Raw genomic sequence first — 16119 nt, 5'->3', positions numbered from 1 at the left:
TTCGTAAAATTATGTTAGTATGTGAGTAAAAATAGTTATTACATGAAGATAAAAACAGTTAAATAATAAAAACCGAAATATTTATATATAAAAAAATAATTTAAAAAAGACATTGATTAAGGGATATTGATTGGTATATTGAACGTGCATATTTATTTTTTGTAGCTTATAGTGTATCTTAAAAAGAACCTAAAAATTTTCAAAATGGCGGTCGGCTGTCAATGTATTAAAACAAACAGATTTATAACGTGCTGTTCTAAAACACATTTTTTCTTTTATCATTTAGTAAAATAAATTATTTAACTTAAAATGGATTGGATTCATTGTAATAATTGTTATGTTCAACTGGAACCAGGCATTACCTTACATTTGACATCTTGCGGTCATATGTTTTGTAATAATTGTCTTAACAATGGTGCGTTTTGTTTAACCTATTGTGCTCATATTTTCAATATTTAAGTACAATTAACGAAATAATTCTGAAATATTTAGGTGTCAAAGAAGGCACTTGCTTGGTTTGCCGTGCACCGTGTTCCATTATGAAACTCGTTCCTGACGTGAGTATTACTCTGAAGTCACTTTTAATTAAGCTATAAGAATATACGACTTCGTTTGTTTTGCAGATGAACCAAGAAATTCAAGAGTATTTTACAGACCCTGAAGAATTAATTAAAAAGAGCTGCGAAGTTTTGCAATTTCAGAGACAGCATAGAAGAAGATTATTATCTTACTTATTGCAGTCGGTAAAATCAATTAAATAATTTATTTCCTTTAAATTTTTAAACATAATACAACAGCTTCTATAAGTGTAAGATTATTTATTTATCTTTGTTGGAAAGCAAACTTTTTAAATGCAATTACTTATTATAAATTACATTGAGACAAGAGAGCAAAGTGACGTACGGATCATTTGGACCTTCGGATTTTTGTAATTTAACAAATTCCTTCTCAAAAATTCAACGTGTCGCGATTTGTATGTCAGAAATCAATAAAACAACCTGAGCTCCATGGGCTAACAAAATTAAAACAGTAAACAAAGCCTAAACGTACCTTTGACAATTACTAAACTGTCACAACGGGAGTTTTCTAACATTTAATCAATAATTGTTAGCTCTATCAATTAATTACATCCTTAATTTAGCTAGACATTGACATTCAGTCAATTTATCTGTTTAACTAACGACAAGAACCAATTGAGTAGTATGAAGGCGGGAAACTCAAGGATTTTTAATGTAATTTTAGTTAGCAAATTATATTATTATATATTCATATGTTTTTTTATATCTTTAAGCACATAGTAGGCTGAGGGAACCTGGGTACCTAGTGCCAACACACTCCGTTTGCCGTTATCCGCTTCCGTTCCCCAATTTCGTTCCAAGATCGTTTTGCAAAAGTTATAAAAATAGACGTTTCGTCTATTTTCGTATCTACTAATGTAAAATATATCAATTTTCATTATTAAGTTTTAATAGCTACGTTCCAATTTGGGCCAAACATTCAAAAGGAAATTTCTCACCGTTATTATTCCGAAAGAACTTTTACTAACGCAAAGATATTTAATTCATAATAAATATTTAAATTACCTGTATTTAAATTGTCATACCGAGCATGATAAAGTCAGCAAAATTTTATGCAGGTAGCCTCCCCAGCTTAATTAACTTCTGCTAATTAACACTCTGCCTTTAATCTTTTGGGGTCTTTTCTAATGCCCGACCTTATTAAATACCTTACTACCTAAAGAAAATATTTTGCGCAATTTGTATAGCATTAAACGTCCGTAGTTATAATACTTGAACGATTTCTGTGTAAGAAGGGTTATAAGTAATTGTTCGTGTCGTATTCCGCCAGATATTTAAGTAAATTAATATTTTAATAGCTTCTCTAAATATGTTCTAATTTAGATGATTAAACGAAAATGTAAAAGCTTTAAGGGATTTTTGTGTACGAGTACGATAAGGATACTGTAAAATATCATACAAATAATTTTATTTTTTTACGTTTGCGGATAAAAATCATCAATGAACAGAGTGCTTTAACACTCGGTTTTCGTCCTGCACCGTAATAAAAAGAAACGTGTCCATAAGTCATACATTAAAATAATTTACAGGCAAAGAAATTCTACGCAGCCCGAAATGAAATAAAACGCATGACGGAAATATGCCAAAAACAACACAAACAGCTAAAAGAATATCAGAAAATTGTAAAAAATTTAGAAGCACAGTTAAATGCACAATCAAGTAAGCCTAAATGGTTTATTTTGTCGGAATATGTTTCGAATTGTTATAGTAGTATCAAATATGTTTATTTAAACCAACTTTGAATCAATAGATAGAATTCGGTGCGTGACTTTTAGTTAGATTTTTTATTATTATTTATTTCTGTTATTATTTAGAATATTATAAAGTAATCGATATATTTATTAATTAATCTGAAATTTTAGTTTTGATATTAGGCTTTGAGGTTAAGTAATCGTAGGCATATTCGACAGCAGTTATTCCCTCAAGGCAGAAAAGGGTAATGAGTTTATAAGTTATTATCATTAATATTCTAATTATCTTATATTATTATCACAAATGATATATTTTAAGGGGGAAAATTACAGAATCTTTTGTGACCTACAATGGAAAATGATTATAATATCTGTTTTACGTTAATAGCAATGTCAATAGTGCTTTAGGGAAGTTTCTAGCTGTATAGTGTATACGTTGATTGAGGCTCGTGTAAATTGTATGAAAAATTGCCGAAATAATTAAAATTTTTAATTCTATTAATGTTTCTTTAGGCCATGCAAACGCGACTTTTTTGAATGAATTATTTTTGTTTCCACGTTGTATAATATAAAAAAAAAATCACGGTGTTGATATCCGTAGTACGAGAGTACAAAGTATTTTATCACTGGGTTCTCTTTGTCTAACAGGGCTGTTATATGCAGGAGACGTGCAAAGATGATAAAACTGTACAAGAGTTCAACTTTTATTAAAAGTTTTATGTTTATTTCCACAAAAATTGTTGTTTATATGATTCTTAGGAGTAGGACACAAAAGTCTTATTATAGTATCTATACTGATTTACTCTATAATTTAAACAAACATGTAAAAGTAATAGTAGGCAATATTTGTAATAAATTCACCAAAATTGTAACAAAAGGTATAAAATATGGTCTTTATATGAAATTATCGTGCCAACGGTCTATTCAGGCATTCTTTTGTGAATGATTTATCGTACACCCACAAGTGACTTGTTGAAATTACTAAAGAATTTCTACCTAAAAAAAAAACCTACCTTATCTTAGTAATATTTTAAATATTTTGAGTAGATTTTATAACATAGAATACCGACTTTAATTATTTTTTTACCTTCACGTTGTATCCCGCACAAAGCAGGGTAGACGAAGCTACGGAACCAAGTGTTAAGAGTAAGACACTCCGTACTCTTTAAGGCGAATCCCCACTTACTGCCGTTTCTGGGGGCATTAAGTGTTGTGTGAACTCGACACCACAAAGCACCGGCGAACTAGGCAATTACTGGAGGGATGAAAATATTGAAATAGTTATATTTAAAAATTTGAAAAACAGTTTATAAGGACTTTAATTCTCTGAGATATTTATTTAAGCGTCACCCTTCTAGTTGCTTGTGGGCCCCATAATGTGTATTTTCTTGTCACGCAATTATATTACATGTTTTTGTACTTAGTATAATATTGTCAATGAAGTTTTATTGACATTTAGTATAGACAATATGAGTCTAAAAGGTCTCATAAGAGGAGTGATATTGTTAACTGTAATATCAGTCCTATACAATAAATATGTGTTTCAAAGGGTCTAGGCCGCACTCAATGGACTGACTACCATGACTTCTACTCTCGCCGGTGGCTCTCGTAATATCGAAGTATAACGTGTATTTGTCTGTATATACACTACTCAATAATTGTATAAATGAGTGACTGTATGCTAAGGACGTATATGAAGGAGGAGTTTATATAGGCATAGGTACACTAAAGTAATTTTAGTGTAACAATTAACTAATTTACAATTAATTGTGATTTCCCCTAGATAAGTGCTCAATTGTTAATATTTAATAGTTAATTGCAATTAACATTTGCCCAAATCTGCACTACAGTAACAAGCGACCTATTAGATAAATATAAATTGATAAATATAATTTTTAATTATCTAAAATGTTAGTGCTTGCTGGGTAAATGTCATCACATTCAACAGTAATCTGCCCCTCATCTTTATTCACGCTATGTCCACGGCCAAACCGGGTCCGCTCGTCGCTTAAATATGCAACGCTATTCAATTAAGATACCTAATAAATTGTATATTTTAACATTTTAATGTGTTTTGGAGCTTCTTAAGTTTTGTACTTACATGTACATGCAACTACCAACTTGCAAGTCAAATTACTTCTATCTTATCTATGGACAATTTCTGGTAACCAATGGAATAATTTGGTCCATTTTCCGTCTTGCTTGCCATGCTAAATATGTAAAAAAATATCTGTATTAGTGATTCTTACGAGTATCTTTGAATTTACAGTAAAATTATAAAATCGTCTTCATGATTAAAGATATTTTTCGATTTATAAGTATTGTAAATTGATTGATATTGCATGCTCCATTTCGTTGAATTAATATTTTCAAGAACTTATAAGTAGTTAATAGTATCTATACTAGATTATGTCTAAATTGGTTCAAGAATCAATACTGTATGTTAAGTTCTTAAGTAGTTTACTAGATAGAAGCACTTCGAACTTTGAAGCGTAGTCGTAATCCTTTTATAACGGACACTCGTAGCGAAGTTATTTAATAACTTTAAGAGGATACCTTAAAGTTACTTAATAAGTTTAAAAAGAGATTTTTTTCTAGAAAGATTGAGATTAGTTCAAGCTACTTACAGCTGCACTCAGAGACGTTAGTCAAAGTTTAATTGTTATATTAAACTCATAACCACGCTGTTCAATCAAGCATGATATTGAGGTTTCACCGTGACAAATTTTACGTAATACATAATTTCATACAAGTTTACGCTTACTTTAACAGTTAAAGGTTAAATTGACATCATTTACCTTTTTTATGAAATATTTAAATTGTATAAAATTCCGAAATGTCTTCAGTACTAAACAATTTTCCAGAACCTTTTGATTTTCCACCCCCATTCACAACAGCAAAAATAGAATAAACGCACAATTCCATTAATAATCTTCCTCGACAACCCCAGAACTTATTTCTACATAATTTTTATAACCTTTTCAGTATTCTCGATATATTTTAAGATATTTTTTATAGAACAAACGTCGCCATTCAGCGTTCCCATATCGCCCGGTAGCAATTTGTCGCCCAGCTTCATTCAGACTACGCCCACGTACAAGCGGCCGGCTAAAAGCACTCCCTATAATGTGAGCTTACTTTTATTCTACTATAACTTGAAATAGCTATGTGAGGTCATTATGACATAGTAGATTATTTATACATAACTATATTAGTTTTAGGTAATGGAATAATTGCCTATGATTAAAATTAGATGTTTTTTTAGAAAATGATATTGTTAAATGATAAAACTTCTTAGGTTTCAAAGAGGCACGGGTTCAAATCCCGCTACGTAGAAAAAATGAGAAGGTGTCAACAGTAGTTCTTGTTTATAGATTGTAGAAAATATATTTTCGTATTTCCAAGACATTATCAAATATTAATTTCGTATACTGTGACGCGTTCCATTAAAACATCAAATCGATAATAAAAAGTAGAATCTAACGGTGACAAGTATATTCTAAGTAAAAAATAAAACTGTGATAAAAAAAAATGTTTAAAATATTTAAAAAAATATTTTTTTCGTACTAATATCTATATAACCTTTCACCATAAATAAGGAAACTTCCGCTTTATTTGATTATTTACAAATAGATACACAACTGTTTTAGGTTTAGGGTATTCCCATTAATAGTGAGATTTGTTTTGTAAACAATATTACATAAAAGATAATTTTGATACCACTTAAACTAGCAACCATATCTTTAAGACTTTTGACTCTGTTACATAAACAATATGATTAAAATATATATTTAAATCCATAAACTATACAATGTACGTATGTACTCATATGTCATATCTATATAAAAAAGTCCCGTATGAAATCAATGCTGAATCAAAATGTGGGAAATGTATGGTTAAGAAATCCTAAGTACGTATAGCAATAATGTATTCTTGTGTCGATCAAAAACTAAATCACTATCAAAGAATTTAGTGATATTTCACTTTATTTAACTAACTTTGTTTTGGTTCATGCACTTAAAAAATATAAATTATATTTACCACAGCAACCGTATCAATCCAACCTCGTGACCCCTACGAGGATAAGCATGCATCGTTCTCATCCATGTAGCCAGGTATTATTATAAATAAATATTATATATTCGTATTGTTATTACTAGTAGGTATTTCAGGATGTCATACCTGTAAGCGAAACGGTCGTTGGTTTGATTCCCATTTAGGGAAATATTTTTTTTATTTTCTCCCTCTGGTAACAAGACAAAGCGAGGCCTTGAGTCCCATCACACAACACACAATGTCTCGAAAATTTTGTGAGTGTCTTAAGTCGAGTTGCATGTTTATGTAAGTGTAATGAGATTATAACAAAGTCCTTGAAGTTCAGTTTAAGAAATAAATAAAAATCGTTCGTAACTATGCTGTCTCTCCGTTCGTTTAGCATACGCTAAAATCACCAGTTCGATTCCCATGAAGAGCAGAGCGTATTAACTAGGTTCCCTTTGCCTACCCGGGATACAGCGCAATCTATGGAAGTATTCCGTTCGATAGATACTTGTATCTTTATTTATAAATATGTAAGTAGATGTTCTGTTGAAAGTGGAGTATTATAGTCACTACATTACAAACGGTTTCGTAAATTAAAAATATATTCAAAGTAAAAAAATATGGTTGATATACTTTTTAAAAGAAAATTACTATACTTCTGAAGAAGTAAGTCTTAAAAAAATTTGATACACATTCATATAAACATACTTAAAAATTTTATTTTAAAAATTCCATCAAGAAATTTCAAACTAAGCCACGATTCAACTTGTGATTTGTATACCCATAAGTTTAAATTTCCTCGCGGCATATAAATTTTCCCACAATATTTTTCTTACTCGAGCCCCTAAGATGAATGAACAAAAAAGACAAAGAAAACAAAAAGAAATACGTATCTTTCTTTTTATAAGTAAGATAAACAAAAGTTCTGTGAAATTATTCTTTTGTCCGCACAAAAACAACTTTCCCACTAAATGGTACGTTTAAATACTCAACGTGAAACAAAGCTTAAAATATTAAAGCGTGCTCTTCTAATGAGATGGCTTGTTAAAACCGCAATGAAACGTTAAAAAAATGGTTTCGAATTAATTAATCCTATTTATTTTCTCGATTTCACCAGTTTTCAATTAAAAATTTTCGGTCCGTGTTATTTTTTAATGAGCTCTACCTTTAAAATGTTTAACTTTGATTAATTAACTTAATGTTTTTTATTGGCATAAGAAATAGAGAACTTATTATTTGTTGCGTTATTTTAATTTAAATTTTGTTTTTGTTATGGTATTCTAGAATTATTATCAGCAGAACTGCGAGCAAGAGCTTTCTTTGTTATTGATAATAATGTTTTTTAAAATATAAATGTACTTCTACATGCTAGAATGAGTGTAGTGACTGAACATTCAGTTTTTTTTTCTTATTCTATAGATAACTTGATATTTTTCAACTATTCAATTTCAGAGGTCAAACACATCGAATAGGATATCTTCGACAGTGTCCACGCCCCCCACTCCCGACACGGCCGGGTACTCCAACTTTTTAAAGAATCTCTAAAATATAACGGTATTCTAGTAACGAAGTGATTTTGCTTGCGTTGCTGGTGCGAACGTTATAAAAAATGTTTTTCTTATCATATTTCGTTCTAAAATAGCTACAGTATTAATTAATATGAGGAAATATTTTATTTTCCTTGAGTGGGAATCGAATCCAAAACCTATCGCGTTTACAGTTACACTTAGTGCCTCTGCGCCACGACTGGCCTCAAAAAATTTTATGATACCATCAACGTAGAACATCAATCAAACATAAAATAATAATAATAATAAGTATGCAACAATTATTAATATTTATTAATAATCAAACTACTAGAGGCCAGTCGGGGCGCAGGAGCAAAAGCGCGCGCCGTGTGAGTGCGTGTCCGATTCCCACTCCAAGACATTAAGTATTTATATAGTTTCATTTACTCTCTTCGGTAACGACGCAATTGGCGGCGTTGGGTTCCGCGCGATATAAAGTGAGGAACGGAAATGTCTCAATGGGAACGAAGTGTCTTAGCATTTGGCTCCCAGGTTCCCTCTGTCTACCCTGAGATATATGTGGGATATAGCGTGAAGTAAAAAATCAAAGTACTTAAAGATTCGTATATATATAATTATATAATATAATAATTCTATAATATTCTTTATTTTAGATCTGTTTTTAGTCAATCGAGCATTGAATCTGGATATTCGTCTAACAATTCAATGAGATCACCAAATATCTTGTATTGTAATGGTTATGCTAAGAAATGTTCTTTGAACAGATCTCAGAAAATGCATTATAATTGAACAAATAAATGTTATTTAAGAAATTTCATTCATTAGCATGTATTAATTTGTTTTGATTAAATGTCTTGTCTCATTTTCGTTGTTATATTTTTAATCGCTTATGTTTTTTTATATATCCACCCTTTTTAAGAAAAACAAAATTGTGTTCAGATAATCTGTGGTTCACCTTATATACTTGATTATATGTACTTGATTTTACTAATAGAAAAATTACAGCAGACTTGCCAAACGTATAATTAGTTATAGTAGTGTTACAATTTTTTAACACTAATTATGTGTTTTTTTGCCTATATAGCAAGTTTTATATTTATAATATAAATATTTGACCGGTCTTTTTCACACGGTAAGCGTCGCATTTGAACCTACTTTGAAACAGTTGAAAAGACAAACACTAATCTACAGAGGAGCTGTAGTATTAGTAGCATATTTATGTACTATGCCATGAGGCCGTCAATTATAATAACCTATGTTGTACGCTACCAGGATGCGTTATTGGGCTTATTAAAGTCTACTCAGAGGAACATTTACATCGAGTTATTTCCGTTTTCTCGATTATATTAGACAAATCACTGAGCTAAGCTATGGCTAGTTGCCATTTAATAAGCAAAATGTCTCTTTAAGCGGATCGAAAGTGTAGAACAGACAGATTTGTAGCTTCTGATTAATAATATACCTCTCACATTATGCTGTTGAGTTAAAAGATAATGAGAATTGGTAAGAAAACGAGAAAGTCATTAAAAACTTTCCCAAACCAATAAAAGTTGGACTAACTTTACTCATTAAGAGTTTAGAACCAAAAAAAATAACGATAAGATTCGAATAATATGTATTTCGTGATAGTGTTGGTGAGAGTTAACAATCGTTTTGAAATCAATGTATGGGTAGAATGCCCTTATTTTGTTGATATCCACCGCTGGCTTCTTGGTGACCGTGGACTGCATGAGCACCCAAATTGTTGAACTTTTCTAACAACTCCGTGCCTTCTTTGAAGCCCTTTTGCAAGAATTCACTCTGTAAAAAGTAAAATATTGATATTATTTTTTTTTATTATATAAGTTTTAGTTTAGTGTTATGTGTTTCCTGAAAATCAATATATATTTTACTTAATAAATCTCTTAATAGTACGGTATCAAAACATCAAATAGATTGTCTGACGCGAGATGAAATGTCAGGTAAATGCTAAATGCTTTTCCAAGCACGTACCCTAGATTAAGTGTAATGTTCGTATTCATTTATATAAATATTTATGTATGTACATAATTATATTAATTCGGATAATCTATCAAAATCTTCTTTCTCACAGTAATCTTTTTTCTGCTGAGTATTACGTTCAAATGCACGTTTTTAAAAAGAGTATGAGAGTCGTTTCTCATATTTTAAGTGCTGCACAATGAATACCATTTCCTCCTAGCTCTCTACAAAAGAGCACTCATTAATTATGTAACAGCAATTTTTTCTTAAAAGTCAACTGGAAGTAATTTTTAATGGAAGTGACATTAAAGTTAGTGCGCAAAAATAACAAATTTTGCATAATAAATATTTGCATTGCAGAAACGTGAGTGTATGTGAATAAACAGATAATTTTAATTGTTTTAGTTATATTTTTCTGTTTTTACTTTATATTTTTCTGTTTGCTGGTATCCATCTGTAAATTAATACTAATCTATTTGTTATACAATTAGATATTGTATTATTTGAATTCGCGGTTGTCATGATATTAGAATAACTACGTGATAAGTATGTCTGTATACCCTCGAAACGAGAGAACTGAAATATGTCTGTTTAAAAAACTTGTACATATGTCCACTATCAAACCTCTGATATAGCAATTCAATGTATAAATGTTATAATATTAGTATAAAATTGATACCTAATATTATTATTTATTTGTGGAAATCGTTAAACAGTACTTCACAAAATAAATATGCTAAAAAGCTCTTCTTACCTTATTAGCTTTGGAGTCATCGACTTTTTGTTCAGACGCATGGTGTCCTTCCTTGCCTTGTGCATTAGAATCAAGCACCTTCTCCTCGTGAGCTCCCTTAAATCCGTGCTTCGAGTTCTCTCCAAATGATCCAGCATTGTGTCCGGCAACCTTATGGTCAGATTCGTCATGGGCTTCGTCGTAGAAACTCTCTGATTTCTCTTCTTCATTCTTGCTGCTTGATGTTTTAAATCCTTTGCTAACATGGCCCTTCTTGTGACTCTTAGCTTTTTTCAATTGTTCTTCGTTTGCTCCTGTAAAATAATATTAAATATTTAGTAGGCTAATATTTAGGAGGTATTTGTATTATAAATCACCATTATTATAAATCACTACATTTTCGTTTTTGTTTTGTAATCATTTTGTGTTTTCTGTATTTTATTTACAAAAGAGTATCTCTGCCATACATACTATGCGGACAATACTTATAACTATCATTATTAGAAGTAAAAAATATAATCAGCTTCTCGCTGTATCCCGCACACAACAGTGTAGGCAGAGGGAACCTAGTGTTAAGGCACTCCGTTCCCCACTTTCTGCCGAAAGAAATAGGAAAGAAATGTATAAATACCTTGTTTGTCAAGTTTCTGACCGCCTTCATAAAATTTCTCATCACCGGCTGCTTTCTTCTTTGCTTCTTCGCCTTTATAAAAGCTTGATTCTCCTTTTTCAGCTTTAGCGGCTGCAGCGGCTTGTTGGTAACCTTCTTGACCATGTTTTGCCTCTTCTCCGGCTTTTTTCTCTACCTTTTCAATATTTTCATCAGCTCCTTTCTTTTGTGCGGCGTCATAAGCATTTTTATCTACATACCCGCCACCTACTTGAGCGCCCAAGAGTGGATGATACAATAAACCGTTGCCAAGTCCTATTCCTCCAACGCCTCCTAAGCCAGTATTAATCAGACCTACTCCATTCCCAATGCCAACACCATTAGCAAGTCCAACCCCACCTCCGATCCCTCCAATACCTGCACCAATACCACCACCGGCTCCATTAACTAAGCCGCCATATCCTAAGCCTAAACCTTGACCGATTCCGATTCCACCTAATCCGTTGAGTCCACCATATCCTATACCCTGCTGCAGTCCAACACCTTGTTGCAATCCAATACCACCAACACCAGTCACAGTATTCAAAACATTAGACGCTTCTCCCTCAATCTCCTCAGGATAATCTTCACTTTCTTCAACTTCATATGAGTTAGACAACGGTATGCCATACTTGGGGTCAGTTCCGATCGCATCTAAACGTTCCTTTACGTAATCGTAAGGAGTCTTCTCGTCAGATAGTTCAACTTTAATCGCTTGCGTTCCGATTAACGCAAGCAAGAGAGTGAAAACTGATGTCAACATCTTATTGATGTAATTGTCACCGGCGGCGTTCGACTAATGTCATTTTGCGACTGCAACGTTCATTTATAGTCATGTTAAATTCAGTGGAACGAAGTGGTTTCTTTGTGCCGTGATAGTTTTCACGCGGTATGAGAGCTCATGCCCGCTCGTTTCCTTCCTGTGTTATTGTTTTACTGGACCTAATGAGAACACTGTCAAATACAATAAGTTGCCGGGGACCTTGCTTTCCACTTGACTAGAGCCGGCAGTGGGCCGATGGTTTACGCAACCCGTTATGGGTCATACGTTTTCTCGCTGACTTTAAACACTACCGTTCTTAGGTAATAATAAATAAATTTATCCATAAATATTCTTTAGCATTCATAAGTTTTAAACACTTAAAATACGTTAGATTTTTTTTCAATTTATTATTGTCCTCTGCTTCAGGAACGGTGAAATTATGCAGCAAAGACTTCAATAAATTAAATCATTCTATTTGTGTGTGTTTAGCGGGGGCTTGTAATTACTGGCATATTACAATTTCAATAAAAAAAATATAAGTATTTAATTAATAAATTAGTTAACTGGCGTCAAATATCTCTACATTGTGACCTTGTTTCACCTCGCGATTTCACGTAATTGTTTTCTTACGCTTAAAATATATGTCGAGGGCTCCAACAAAGGTTACCGTCCAAGTATTATTTAACCTAAATTTACCTAAATTTAATCTTTGGAAAATTTGAGCACGTGATTAAGGACGAGCTTTGAGAGTAATTTGAGTGGCACTCTATTGGAGATTACAAATATTTTATAAGCGTTATAGCTACTTCAATTATAAGAATTTTTAAATTTATTAATAATGCCATAATTAATTATTATTTTTCCAATAATTGTATCATATTACTAATTTAGTTTTTGCATATATAAACAATTGTTATTGTCATGTCTGTCTGTAGTGTTTATTGGAGGAACGCAAAAAGTTGAATGATAAAGTGCTAGAGCCTTAATTCAATCATATTTTATACTGTTCTAATACTTGCACAGAAATCAGAGATTTTGAACCAGGGGTTAAAATTAAGATTTATTTCAATTCAATGAAGTTTATATAACCTTCTAATAATTAGCTAACAATTTAATTATAATTATTCCATTGAGTTTTGTTTTAAAACATTTACTTATTGAATTTGTGAATCATTTCGTAAAGACAGATTAAATCTTATATTCCGCAAATGAGGATCAAACCCACAACGATCCCGTGTATACACATAAAATCCCGCTATTAGAGTTAGTGATATAGTTATTTATTAATAGATGTTTATATTCATTTCATAACGCAGTTGCAGCAGTGGAGATCAGTCGTTGCGCAGGGGCACAAAGTGCAGCACTCGAGGAAATGAAATATTTATTTAAATTTATATTTTCATTTCTTCGCTCTAGTGTAGAGGTAAAACGCGGTGTTGAATTCCGCCACTCAACACGCAATGCCTCTAGAATTCGGCCGAAAGTGGGGAACGGAGTGTCTTAACACTAAGTTTCTTCTGCCTACCCTGCTGCGGGCGGGACACAGCGTGAAGGTGATTTAATTTTTTTAAATTTATAACGCAAAAATAAATTATAAATTCATCATAGTTATAAATGTACTAACCGAACTAGTTTACACGAGTAATTAACTTAAGAATATACGATAAATAAATTTTAAAGTTACTCAGGTACAGGTGAGATGGAAGTATGACCGCTTCAAGCGCGTCAAGTCTATATTTGCTTGCTAATTGCTGTTTAATTTTGTAAAGTTGGTTTAACGCTTAATTAAAAGTTATTATATGTATATAGATATATAGTTTCGTAATGAGGTTAGTCGCTGAGCAGGTGTGTGTGTGACTGTAAACACGACTGATTGTGGGTTCGATTTCCACTCGGGCAAATGAAATATTTACCATTTTCTTTTCTTCATTCTGATGTCGACGTATCACGCGGTGTTGAGTTCTGTCACTCAACACACAATGTCTCCAGAGTTCCTTTTTTCCAGAAAATGGGGAATGGAGAGGGCTAACATAGGGTTCCCTTTGCCTACCCTGCAACGTGCAAGATACCGCGTGAAGCTTATAATGAAGGCTGAATAGATCATATTTGTGGCGCTAATATGCATTTGCTTGTGAAATACATATTAGAGATTTCTTTTAATGAATAAAAAAAATAATAAGTTTATCATATTAGAATTTTATTTATCCTGTGTTCCTTTATATATTAAATAATGTTATAACTGGGACGAATGTTACAAAATATCAGCCTTCTACTTAAAGATTTTATTTATTCACTTTCAATAACGGAACGAGGCATTTGTGAATACTTTACAAGCTGGCGCCTGCCCTAACTTCTTAGCAACAAGTTTTCTAAAGCAATTGCTAATTTATTTAAACAGCCGAAGATGCTATTAGAAGGCTTTTTAATTTAATCAAGTATGTACTTAAAAAGTATGAATTAAACTTTCCTTAGATTTTTAAGAATTATACACGTAATATATGTTTTTTTATGTTTGTTAATTTAGTTTTAGATTTAAATCCATAGAAATAAAAAGTGATCTTAAATATATGGTTTGACTAGACTAACTCTGTTAAATTGAGGGTAGTAGGTTCGATAGACTAATTCCAACGGTTATAGGTTGAAATGTAATCAACCTACAAGTATTAAAAGAATGATATGTTTACTTTCATTATTTCTGCGAGTAATAATCGCGAGATTCAAATAACAGCACGACTCAATAAACCCGTAATGATATTGACTTTCGACGCGCTTTAGAATAATATAGATCTGTCATTTATAACAATGCGAAGAAAATATTGTAAAAAATATAGATTTGAATACATTACATTTGCGGAATATACGAGTATTATTCTGTTTTATTCTACTGTTGTGGAGCCTTTTTTGGTTTGTTGCAGAACGCTTGTATTCAACTGAAGCTTTGTAAATGTGTCATCAAATGTGTGGGGGTATAGACACTTGTGTGGATGTGTCATTACATTTTTGGATGTGTGATCACAAATGAGTGTGTGATCATTTGCATGTGTGAGCGTATGGATATAAACACAACTTTATTTTCTTTAACTTTTACATAAAATCCCATCTTTCCACGTCCCGTAGGAATTCAAGAGCACCTACATTCAGATTTTTGCAGATTTAACGAGATCGTACAAATACTTTAATATAATATAGTAGTTTCCTATAAATTTAATTTTGCTTTTAAGACGAACTTTTACTAAGAAGCTATCTTTAAGTAACCAATAAAATTATTAAAATAATTATAAAATTTGTAGGTATAGTTTATTTGCTGAAATATTCACGTATTTGCACTTTTTTTATATTGCGAGACTCAAAGTGCCTAGATAGTTCGCAGTCGTGTCGCAGTGTGACTGTTAACGCGATAAGTTGTGGGTTCGACTTCCATTCGAGGAAATGCAATATGTAATATATTCTTTTCTTCGCTCTGGTGTAGAGGCGAAGCGCGGCGTTTAGTTCCGCCACTCAACATGTCTGTCTTCAGAATTTGGCGGTAAGTTGGAGAGGAATCGGGACTCACCACTAGGCTCCCTCTGCCTTTCCTGCTTCATGCGGGATACAGCGTGAAGCTGTTATAAATAAAAAAATACATACGTACCAAATAATTGCAATAACATGTAGGTTAAAGAACACCTACAACAAATATTTTACAAATAAATTAAAAACGTAGCCTTAGAATAGTTTCATTTATATTAACAAATCAATCATCTGGCACGATCTTTTAGTAAATAATCATTAAATTGAATACAAAAATACAGACGTTCTATTGCAATAGAAATTGGCAAAACACTTTCTTTTTACTTGTTCGTACATTATACTAAACAAATAGTAGGTATTTCATTTAAATCACGTTTTTCAAAGAACCCAGTTTCGTGATTAACTGAATTTCTTTAGAAAAAACTTGTAACAAAAACCTCTCGTATTGTTTAACATCTCAGATTGTCACTTAGTATAAAGTGAAAGCTGTCGATCGATCATAATATGATATTTTGGTAACGTTCACCGAGATCTATAGAAAGTGCAAAACTTTTAAAACTAATATTTATTTTTCTTTAAAATTAACTTTCAATTGTGTTCGTGTATTGTGATATTTTAGTTAAAGTTTCTATATTGGGTATCGTT

General features: G+C 31.8%; 2 protein-coding genes across 3 annotated transcripts; one reads left to right on the top strand and one right to left on the bottom strand.

Annotated features, from left to right (window-relative positions):
* The first annotated feature begins 216 nt into the window (after positions 1–216).
* On the top strand, positions 217–8697 carry LOC146529155 (zip homologous protein 2-like). 2 transcript variants are annotated; one of them, XM_085201892.1, is made up of 8 exons: positions 217–415; positions 493–557; positions 624–743; positions 2108–2237; positions 5288–5397; positions 6316–6384; positions 7763–7827; positions 8493–8697. In XM_085201892.1, exons 1-8 carry the CDS (start codon positions 310–312, stop codon positions 8626–8628), a joined length of 801 nt encoding a protein of 266 aa, XP_085058018.1. In that variant the 5' UTR covers positions 217–309; the 3' UTR covers positions 8629–8697. The 2 variants fall into 2 exon arrangements, with proteins under 2 accessions (XP_085058018.1, XP_085058019.1); XM_085201893.1 differs by lacking the exon at positions 6316–6384.
* A 740-nt stretch (positions 8698–9437) lies between these two features.
* Positions 9438–12155, bottom strand: LOC146529154 (uncharacterized). The gene is made up of 3 exons (XM_085202335.1): positions 11184–12155; positions 10574–10866; positions 9438–9639 (listed from the first exon to the last, which is right to left on the bottom strand). The coding sequence occupies exons 1-3, from the start codon at positions 11962–11964 to the stop codon at positions 9499–9501; spliced, it is 1215 nt and encodes a 404-aa protein (XP_085058461.1). The 5' UTR covers positions 11965–12155; the 3' UTR covers positions 9438–9498.
* Between the last annotated feature and the right edge of the window lie 3964 nt (positions 12156–16119).

The sequence above is a fragment of the Heliconius melpomene genome, chromosome 18 (assembly GCF_056956725.1).
Source record: "Heliconius melpomene rosina isolate 202511_hmr_F chromosome 18, ASM5695672v1, whole genome shotgun sequence".
Lineage (NCBI taxonomy): Eukaryota > Metazoa > Arthropoda > Insecta > Lepidoptera > Nymphalidae > Heliconius > Heliconius melpomene.
This window is presented reverse-complemented; position numbering and strand designations above follow the sequence as displayed.